This window comes from Fringilla coelebs (assembly GCF_963513975.1).
Source record: "Fringilla coelebs genome assembly, chromosome: Z".
NCBI classification, from domain to species: domain Eukaryota; kingdom Metazoa; phylum Chordata; class Aves; order Passeriformes; family Fringillidae; genus Fringilla; species Fringilla coelebs.
Window position 1 is genome coordinate 53,543,836 of NC_140031.1, and position 11,186 is coordinate 53,555,021.

General features: G+C 46.4%; 1 protein-coding gene across 1 annotated transcript; it reads right to left on the reverse strand.

The window, feature by feature from the left end:
- Window positions 1-612: 612 nt before the first annotated feature.
- On the reverse strand, window positions 613-8,527 carry LOX (lysyl oxidase; the record flags this gene model as incomplete). Its single annotated transcript, XM_084224793.1, has 6 exons — window positions 613-732; window positions 895-990; window positions 3,362-3,518; window positions 5,816-5,953; window positions 7,247-7,355; window positions 7,783-8,527. The coding sequence occupies 6 exons, from the start codon at window positions 8,525-8,527 to the stop codon at window positions 613-615; spliced, it is 1,365 nt and encodes a 454-aa protein (XP_084080919.1).
- Between the last annotated feature and the right edge of the window lie 2,659 nt (window positions 8,528-11,186).

An 11,186-nucleotide genomic window follows, 5' to 3' on the forward strand; every position in this document is an offset into this window, starting at 1 on the left:
CTCTGTTACAAAAGACTGCTTTCTCTTGATAAATATTTCATATGAGCAACTTACACAGTGTTCTGAGAACTGCTTACCTCTGTGTTACAAAAGACTGCTTTCTCTGTGCGTGTTTCACAGATACTAAGGTACAGTAGGTCTACCATGAGGACATTTATCAAATTAATTTGCCTTTTTGGAGGAAAAAATGTAAAAAAGGTACAATTTTGGCACTGCTTAAACTTTTAAAGAGCAAAACTGTAAACGAAGGATGTGTGAAAGAACTGTTCCAGGGAGAGTGGCTGCTCTGCAAGCAGCAGCAGCAGCGAAGTAACACACAAGTGTGGGATTTTGCAGAATGTCTTAAAGAGCACTCAGTAGCTGCTCAGTTGTGTGTGGTTGCTGCAAAAGGATATTGAATGATCCTAGAAAGGCCCTAATGCAAGTACAAAGGAAGGTGTGTGAGCCAGAGGTTGTTATCTGGCAGACCAGACGGGAGCAGCAGTTTTGGAAAGCATTACATATTCCAACGGCGTGAGCACAAGAGCAAAATTCCCACAAATTTTAAAATTCCCACCAAACAAAATCCTGGCAGTGGGGTAGAGTGGCAGAGAAGCCAGCAGTGGGAGGCACTTACGGGGAAATGGTGCAGCCAGAGGCGTAGGCGTGGTGGCCCGTGTAGCGGATGTCGCAGCGGACGATGTTGTTGGAGTAATCAGATTCAGGCACCAGGTAGCTGGGGTTCACACTCACCTGGAGGGGAGAGAGCACACTGCTGTCTGCTGCCACGCTTCAGCTGGTAACTTGCACACCAAAGGATGTGTGCAAATGATTTGCTTCTTAAAACAGACGAAAATAAAAAAAAAAAACCTGCTCCCAAAAATCCCCAAACCTCGCCATTCCCAATGCGCTTACCTTCAGAATGTAATTTCCAGGCTTTACATCAGTAATATCAATCCACTGGCAATCTATGTCAGCATTGTAAGTGTCGTAGCAGCCAGGGCTCAAACCCTTAAGAATGAAGTTAAGATGGGTGTGAAAAAGCATGTTTCTTTACAAACAGTGACATTCTAGACATTAGGGACACTCGGACTGAAGTTCACTTAGTTATCACAGTTCACTTAGAAAATTAACTTAGAAAAATGAATCTTATTTTTAGCTGGCATTTTATTTGTGTGTCTAAACTAGAATGCCTAAGTCTAATGTACCACTTTTATAGACTGCCCTTTATTACTACTGGATAAAAAACACCTATAATATTGACCTGTGTTCACCTGTGAGGTATCTGTATTTTCTTATAATCACGTGTTACAGTACTCCTTTTATGTAAAAACTGCTGACGATATTATTTCCTGTTCTTCCTGCTCTGCACATAAGATCAGAATACAATAAAAGTTGACCAAAGACTGGAGGTAAGTATCTGTAAATGTTGAGTGAATATCTTCTGAGGTCACGAGTACAGACAGACTTGATCACCATGTTGGATCCTCTCTCTACCCTTAGGAATGATGCAAGTTTTTGCTATGGATGTGCCATCTTGGAATAGTAAGTTTAAGGGCCATTTTCACATTGAGCTTTGCATGGAAATGGTGTCTCTTCAGGCAAATAGTGGCACAAGAATCTGAGGGAACTGAAAATGTGGCCTTTATTCCAGATGCATCTTTCTGAAAAATTCTTCCTTGTTAGGAACATGAGTAAGAATCCCACTTATGAATGTACTGGTGGTTCAAAGTGTTGTTAGCTGTGGCCAATACAGTTTGCTCTAGGCAGAGCTGATCTGTTCTGGCAACACACAGAGTGCAGAAAGCCCAAGTCCTGCAGGAATTCCCTCTTGACCCAGCTGGTGATCAGCTCAGACTCTTGCATGTTTGTGCCAAGTCTGAGGCTGGAGGAAAGTCTTACAGTCCAATTACAAACCCCTGAAATATGGGCTTCCAGTGGAAATGCTGACACAGCCATGATTCTAGTGACACAAATACTCAGCTGTAAAATATGTATGTTGCTTAGTTAGATGTCATAGTCTACAGAAGTAGAAAAGGTATTTATAAAACCTCTTCAAAGCCTCTATGTATTGCAGATCATTCATTATAGTTAAAATTCAAATGTGGACACGTCAGCCAGGGAAACATAGCTGTCATTTCTCTGTGACAGAATAACTACCTTCTAGATTAAAAGCTGCAGAATAAGGGATACAGGTTTATGTGTACGTATGGCCACACTGAGTTAAACCACAGATCCAGCAAAGCTCAGTGTCATGTCTCTGGCAGTGGTCAGCAGCAGATGCTCAACGAGTAAAGGGCATAAAGAATGGGATGTGTAATGTGAGGCCAATTCCTTCCACCAGGCATTTAACTGTATTTAAGGCACAGGGTACCATTAGATTTTCATGTTTAATAACATCTGTTACTTTGTCTAAATTCTTCTTGAGCCCACTGAGATTTTTGATCTCTGCAACATCCAATGGCAAGGAATTTAATACTTCATTCATGTGTCCAAAGAGCACTCCTCTCTGTTTTAAAGCTGTTGCCTGACAGGTCTTCAGTTCATATTATGACAGAAGCATCAACTATTGTCATTAAATATCAAAAATTTCCTCTTTCAATCCACAACCAGTCAAGTTTTGGTCTTACTTCTGGTTTTCCAAATGGAATAGTCTATGACATTTCTTAGCCATACGACACTGCTGATCAACCTTGTTCTGCTGGGTTTGGCTGGTTAGGATTTTTTAAGCTTTTCTTTAGCAGTTCTGAGAGGTGGTGATGCAATGTGCAAGGCAGGAGTCTTGCATGGATTGGTCTATCATAATAGTATATTCCATTTTCCATGTTTCCCTAACAAGCCCTGGCACCTGGCTTTATGTTGGTTCGTGGCCCACCACAACATCCACACAGGTGCCATTCTCTTTAACAGCCCCCTGCTCTGTGGGCACAGAGAATACCCTGAGATTTCTGTGCCAGGCTGCCAGCCAGCAGCTGCAGGTGTTGGAGAAATCCAGCCCCTTACAGCTTCAGACTCCACACGGGAGAAAATACCAGACACAAACTCTGGGACCAGCCACAGTCTGGGGAGATGAACATTGAGAACAGCTTCTTTATGGGCTGTCTTGAGTGCCTGACCAGTCCTACTGCCACGAGAACTTGTGGTGTGTTTTAATAGAGTTCAGTTACCGGGGGTGCTACACTAGTGAGTGTCACTGCCCTTTAACAAGAAACCCACAGTTAACAGCACGTGGCTGAATTAGCAGTCTCCAGGTTAGTATCCTGATCTCTATAATGGGGAGTTCCAGAAGCTAGTTAGGGCATCAGCTAATTTAGGGCATCAGGTGAGTGACAGAAAAGTTACCCAAACACAAACACGTGGTGGTCTCCAAAGCAGCACCTACCTGTGTGTGTGCTGTACATGCATACCGCCTGTAATATCCATAATCACAGGAGGTATCTTCAAGGCAGAAACTTGCTTTGTGTCCCTCAGCAACTTTTCTGTGTGAGCTTGCATCCAACAAGTCATAGTGGCTGAATTCATCCATGCTGTGGTAATGCCTGTTAAACCACAGATACATTATTAGAGATGGATCAGATCTTATCAATAACATTTTCACATATTCCCATTTGATCTACATCCCATAAATTCTGGACAAATTTTATTTACTACCCAAAACTTGTCTGTTAGTATATTTTCCTACTACTGACCACCCAATTATTTTCATTACTGTCATTTTCAAGTATCACATGTCATCCTATAAATAAATAATAGGTTTTAATTTGTTATGGGAAAGATTTCATAGCAGCATTGTTTTTCCAAAATTTGGTTTCACCTCTTCTCCAACAACAATAGCAAGCATTAAGTAGTTCATATTTGAATTGAACATCTTATAAGTGCCTTTAACCAGAGGTTTGCTAGGAATGCTTACCTTACATACCATAAATTCCATGGAAGTTTGCTACTTGCTAGCAAAACCCCAACAATTTGGTTTCACATTTCCATGGCCCTCGGACAACGTAACACATTCATAACATTGGTGAAGACAAAATCTGCATAAGAAATCAGCTTCTGTGTACTGGCAATGCAGATTTCATTCAATATCAGCTATTTTTACAGTTTGTACTTAATGCTGTCTCTATTTCAGAAGCATGTGTGCTTTTGATTTGGGCAAAGCGCACAAAGTGACTTCTAGCTCCTACTGGGGAGTTTTAACACCTCTTATTCTTGTAATTTCACCCTTTCCAAAAGTGTGGGAAAATAAACTTGTCTTCTCCCCCTGCACCATATCTTTGCAGCATTTGGCTGCCATTACTTTTGAATGATTTCAGCTCGAGAGGGATATGAGAAAGGTCTAATTAAACAAAACTCAAATGTATTAGTAAAACAAAGCAGCACAGGAGCCTCACAAGTGCATCCAGAACACTAAAACTGGTCCACAGATGATGATGATGACTAACACTGAGGTCTGATGGCTAGCCAAAGCAACTGGCAGCTGGGGCTCATTTCCAAATGAGTTTGCTTCACTGTTATGGAAATGATCACGAGAGCTGCATTTTTTTGTAGGCAACGTATTTTCTGTCCAAGAACTGAATCAACATCAGAGACACTTTGCATCTGGAGAGTGATAGCTGGGCTATTGGGGCAGAGTAAGAAACTGTTCTTCCACAAATGGAAAACTTCAACTGCTCTCTGCCCATTTCATCCATTTATCAAGTTTGTAAGCATGAGGGTTGGGGGATTTTTGTTATGGGTGGAGATTTTTTTCAGGGATAGAGGTTAACTAAAGCGTTTGTGGAGGCTTTTTTGTTAGGTTTGATTTAGTTTTAGCATTTTTGATGCATGTAAGATTTATAAACTGATAATAGGAGTTTTTTTTGAAAGAATTTTTTCTAATGATACTAATTTTTCATTCAATACCTAAAGCCTCTGAATCTAGAGGGAAATATTCCATTGGCTCAGAGGCCTTCAGACCAAACCCACATTGCATACCATTTTTAAAAAAAGATTAAGTGCCTTATCATTAAGTGCCATATAATTTATGTACCTGTTGCAGCAGAGTTGTAATTTAAGTAAGGTGGAAGTATTTTGAATAATTGGTTCTAGTATTTTGTAACTGCTTCTGCTGAGAAGTAGCAAAAACTGGAACAAACCTGCAAACTCCTGCATATTTTTTCGGAGTTTTCTCAAAAGGTACAAGTTTGCAGCGTCACCTGCTTGTTCCACTACATTTCCCTTGCTGTGTTTCCAGTAAATATATTATTTCTAGAGCAATGCTGCTATGTCAAAATATCATCATATATACATATAGAATATTATTGATAAGGGGATCAGCCACCTCAGTAGCTTTCCTTTTCCAAATTGATCAGACCATTCCTTGTGAAAAGCTAGCTCATTAAGTTCAGGTCAAGTAGGGGTCACAGTTAAAATTAGGTGTTATTATAGGGAATATGCTAGTAAATGTACATTTTAGGGTTTCTGTTTATTTTTACATGGTTGGGACTTTTATTTACTGATTACATTTAAATGTAAGTGGACTATATGTAAAACAAAAGGAGAAAGTGCTACTGTCCAATCTCATTTCAAAGTTGTATTTGTACTTAATCTACACATTGTAAGAGTTTCATACATATGGATAAGCTTTGTATCCATCTTCATTTCACGTGTCTGTGCAAAGTGTATCTACCACTAGCTACAAAGAGTAATTACCACAACATAAAATAATCAGATTATAAAAGACTAAAGGTTCCCCATGGTTTCTCTCTACTTCCCTTTAGTTTAGAAAATGTTGCCTTGTAAGTGACAATTGTTAGTGAAAAGCATAATTAGAAGATGCCATTCTGAGCACTTCACTCACTGGTGACAGCTGTGCCACTCCCATGAGTAGCGGGGTCTGCTGGGCAGAAAATCCGACGTGCCTTGATTTTTCACTCTTTGGGGGAACCTCAGGAGCACCCGATTGTCATAGTCTCTAACATCTGCTCGGTAAGCTGAACTGCAGTGATGCAAATCAAAGAAAACAAAGGAAAAAGCCATAAGTATATGCAAGAAATACTTGGAAAAAATGCTTTATATAGTCTCAGAAGTAACTGATAGCAGAGATCTTTTCAGGCTCCATAAGCCTCATGCATTGGAGATTCACAGAGGAATTCCATATGGTGTGGCAATGCCTGGTGTCAGACCAAAACCTGAGTAAAACTTAGACCTGGTTTTAATTTTATAAATGGAAATTTGACCACTGACTGATTCCCTCTATGAAGAAGATCACTGCTGAGCTATAAAATTACTCTGGTACCAAAAAACATAATTTTATTAATTGCTGTTCACCAAAATAACTCCCTGTGTATGCAAGATCACACAACAAATGTTTGATTCTGTTGTAAAAAAAAAAAAAAACCAAAAAACTAATATGTATATGAATCAGGCTGTGTTTTTCTATTCTACATTGCTATTGTCTACACTCTTTTAAATACTGGAATATTTTATTCAACTAATAGCCAGCAAGAACATTTCAATGAGTCCTCACTGTGAAGCTAGGAAAAAAAACCCAAAACTGCTATGTCTTTTTTTTTTTTTCCTGCTAGTGAAGAGCAGACATGACCCTAAATTTATGATGCTGGTAAATAAATAAATTTGTTTTGCATGATAAGGTATCAAACAAGTTAAAATGGTTAAAACCAGCCATGTTGATTTCCTTCCAAACAAAACAGGAAAATCCTTCTTTGCCAACTGGACAAGACCTAACTTCATAACAAAGCTGTTATTTCAACCCCTTAAGAGACTCTGAAACACTTTTCAGAGGGATTTTAGTTTTAGGAGACATTAAAAGGCATAGGCCCAGAAACAATTAGCTTATTATAATCTGAATAGTAAATTGTGCTGGTTAAGAATGGGGTTTTTGTTCTTTGGGTTTTGGGTTTTTGTTAATGAAGTAACATATGATCTTGTGGGAGTAGAAGAGGGAGATGAAAATCAACAGAATGAAGTTGTTTTCTGGGCGCCTCCATTTCACAAAATTCAGCAATGTTCAAGTGAGCCTGGCAATAAAAACATGTAATACACCTTTCCACAGTGTGTATAGGTTCTTCAGGAGATCTGCAGCTTGTCTCTCTAATGTGGCAGGACTGCTGTCTCTACCACCTGCCACAAACTTGGAAGAAGGTTGCAAACGGCTGTGTTTCCGTGAGCCCTCCAGCCTCAGCCTTCTCCACTCTTCACCGTGTTCACAGGTGGAAACAGGAGCACAGCAACCCACAGCAAATGGGCAAAATCTCGGAACGATGCCTACCTTGCCAAGCAGTTCTCCTCGGCAGCACATCTCAAGTTATACATGGACATCCTCTGGACATACGTGGACGCCTGGATGTAATAGGGATCCGGGACTAAGTCAGGGAGACCTGCAGTTCATCAAACCAACCACATAACAGTAAGATCAACCCAGGACACGTTTGCAAATATTTGGCTACCATCCCAGTCGTTAGGAGCCGTCGTTTTGCTACGGACCCCGCTAACCTCGCATTCATTCCCCTTTGCTCAGGCTTGTCCCAAACACCCCACCCCAAACACGACGCCCGGACCCCCCGGTGGGCTTATGGGCAGCTCGCCCCTCTCCCAGACGCGGGGACTGGGCTGCCCGCAGTCCGAGAGCAGGGCGAACGCCTGCCCGGTCAGGTTTTGCCCCGAGGGAGGGTCAGCAGGGCCGGCGGCCCCGGCAGCGCATCCCGCCGGGACCGGCGTGCGCGGAGCGAGCGGACCGTGCGGCGGGGCCGGGGCCGGGGCCGCCGGCAGGGGAGGGACGGGACGGGCGGAAAGGAGGGCTCTTACCGTACTGGAAGTAGCCGGTGCCATAGCCGGGTCTGTACCTGCTGCCCTGGCGGGGCCTCTCGTAGGTGTCGTAGTAGTTGTAGTAGGGGTTATCGTCCGTGTACTTGTAGGGGTTGTAGGGGTCGTCTCCTACCATGACATCTTCCCGGCCGGGCCTGAAGCTGCTCAGGGGCGGCAGGCTGCCGGCCCCGGCGCTGCTCCCGTTGCCGTCGGTCCCGGTGCCGCCGGCGGGGCTGGCGGCGGCGCTGGGTCGCGGCGCCCCCGAGGAGGCGCTCCGGGCCGCGGAGGTGGCGGCCGCTGGGCTCCGCTGCGAGGCAGCGGCGCGACCCCCGGAGGAAGCCTGGTAGCCGGCCTGGAACCAGTGCCGTGCTCCGGAGCCCCTCCGGCTGCCGGCGGCGGGCTGGGGCTGGGGCTGGGGCTGGGGCTGCGGCGGGGGCTGCGCGGCGGCGGCGCGGGCGGCGGCTCTCCGCGGCAGCACCGTGCCGTTGTTCCGCAGCAGCAGGATGGGGCTGCCCGCCGCCTCCGCCGCCTGCCTGCGCCGCGGGGGCTGGTACTGGGAGCCCAGGCTGAGCAGGCTGTACACCTGCCCGTTGTTCTCCCACTGGATCCGCTGCCTCCAGGCAGCGGGGGGCGGCGGGGGATCCCGGCGCGGCGGCTGCTGCTGGCAGCCGGCGGGCCAGAGGCAGCTCCAGTAGATGCACGCGTGAAGCTGGGCGAGCAGGAGCCCCGGCGGCGCGAAACGCATCTTCTCCTCTTTCGTGGGCGCCGGCGGGTAGAGAGATACGGGCGAAAACGGGAGGGGACGGGGGGGGAGGCGAAAGAAGAGCGAGGGGAGCCTTTCCTGCTCGGGATGGAGTGGGAGGGGGCGGTGCGGGGAGGCCGAGGGGCGCGGGCTGAGCCTCTAGAAGGGTCGGGCGGGCAGCGGGGTCTCAGGCGCTGCAGCACCCGGGAGGTGCCATCGGGCAGGTCGGGCCGTCGGAAAGGAAACCCGGCCCGGGGGAGGCGGCGAGAGCGGCTTTTCTTCTCCCCGGTATTTATAGGCGAGGGGATGCGAATGGGAGCCGGAGCAAACAATCAGCCTCTCATCGTCCTCCGGCCCGCGCTGGTGTCTGGAGCGAGGGAAGGAGGAGGAGGAGGAGGAGAGACCAGGGACTTTAAACTTGCTGGCACGCTCGCAAAGTTACACAAGCCCCGCTGGCTGGGCTGGCTGCACCCCCGCCATTTGTTCACGTAATGCGGCTGGAAACGTGCGGCCCTGACAGTTCCCCCCACGGCCGCCCCCCGCCCGCCCCGCGCGGGGGCGGCTCGGGGGGAACGGGGCGGCTCGGGCCGGCGCGGCGGCGGGGGCTCCCCATCCTGCCTCCCTCCTGCCTCCCTCCCTGCCCTGCCTCCCTGCCTCCCCCCGCGCCCCGAGCCGCGCCGAGCCGTGCCGAGCCTGCGGCGGGCGGGCGCGCTCAGACACACGTAGGCTGCCAGAGTATGCCGTGGGGCAGCGCCAAAGTATGCAAAGGAAAAATGCTATTAGCTCATCAGCGCTGGAGAGACTAGAAACGGGGTGGCGGGGAGGGGGAAGGGGCCGCTGGCGAGAGAGGAAACATGTTTCTGGAAAATGTGCTGGCCGGCACATCTCCCGGGCTGGAGCAGCTGCTGGTGACCTTCGTCTCAGCGCTGAGTAACAGTCGGATCCCCTTGATGACCTCTTAATTAGGAGAAAACCTTCATCAAATAAACTCTTGACTATTGACTTTTGGGTTTTGTGCATATGAGTCACACGAGAAATATACTGGCGATGCTCCTCCCGGAGTAAGTTTTCATTGAAAAGTGAAATTTCACATGGGAGAGGCTTAGCCCCATCACCAGAACAAATAAACCTAGTTTGGGTAGTGTCTCCCCAAAATCATGCTGGGGAAGAGGAGCAGGCTGCGGCCCGAAAGCCTCTCCCTTCCTTCCTGCTTTTACAAGAGTTCATCAAGGCTGTGTTTTGATAAGCACAATCACCCACTAAGGCAAATGAATTGAGGTCCGTGGATTTCAGCCAAAACTTCTTTTGGGTGTATTTTTCCAAAGGCTGTTTGCTTATGAATCCTTGCAAAGGAATCGAGGAGAATACACAAAAGTTCTCCTTCACCGAAAGTTTGGTGATGAGAATATTTAAGTGAATCCTGCCAATGATGATCAGTCTGCACTGGAGGTTTTCACCTTACTCAGGTAGATCCAAGGCACCCTAGGACCGTTGCCAGCTTCCCCAGGTCAGGTTAACAGGTCATACGTTACTGACCAGGGGGATATTGTGACTGGATTTTGATGGTTTTGTACAGTTGTCCTGTCATTTGTTGTGCTGTAGTTCATTTTAATTACATATTACTTTAATGGTGAACACTTAATAACAGAGAAACAGCAAAATGAGGTCCCGCATTGTGGCTGTGGTGGATGGTGAATGCTGATTTACACTGCTGTAGAATTATTAGTTGCAATGCTCATCTTTAAAGTACTTTCACCACCCTGAAATCAGTGGTGCCACCCTGCGTGTCCCTGCCGTGGACTGGGGGTCATTGGCTCTGGCACAGGCTGCTCCCCACGCCAGGCTTGCTGGCCGTGCTCTCACCATAAAAAGGGTCAGTCTGCAGAACACTGAGGAGCACAGGGCACTTGTGCTCCAAAGACAGCAAAGTCTTCTTACCTGAGAACATACCCAGTAGCCAGGTTGTTACCATTGCTAGCCAGCATCAGGATGGTGGGGAGCATCTGCTGGACTGGGCCCCCAACCAGAACGGTAACTGGTGCCTTTCCCCAAGAGGGCTGTGCTAGTTTGGGCAGTCTGCTGCAGAGGTGGTTTGGTTTGGGTTCTCTTATTCATCATATTTGCAGGCTGCTCATCCCCTATGATCTTTCTCATTGTGGCTTTGAAAATATTATTCTCCATTTAAGGGATTGCCTGGAACAATCGGTGACTAAAGCTGAGTAAAATGGAAAGGTTGAAGATAGGGAAAATGCAACACTGAAGGAATGAGATTTCTGTCTTTTTAATCTTCCTCTAAATCTTACTAGTGTTACAAACAGCAGGTTGTTGCTCAATGTGTGATATTAGACAATGTTTCCATACAGTGGGATTCCAGCCATTTTTTCTTATGCCTGATTAAGTTACTATTTTTCATGAAATTGGAGAAAGCATATTTGAGACTGGTAGTCTCACCCATCTATCAGCCATTCACACTGTTTGCCATTTTGTCCTTAGCACAAGTTTCATTTGTTAATTAATTTAGGGTTCATAATGCCTGAAAGGCATTGTTAGCATCACTGGAGGGTCATGTCCTTCCCTTGGCATTAGGTGCCCATTTAACTACTTTGCCCTCCCCACAGGTTTCCCAGTTACACCAGGCTTTCACATCGTGGGTCTGAAAAGA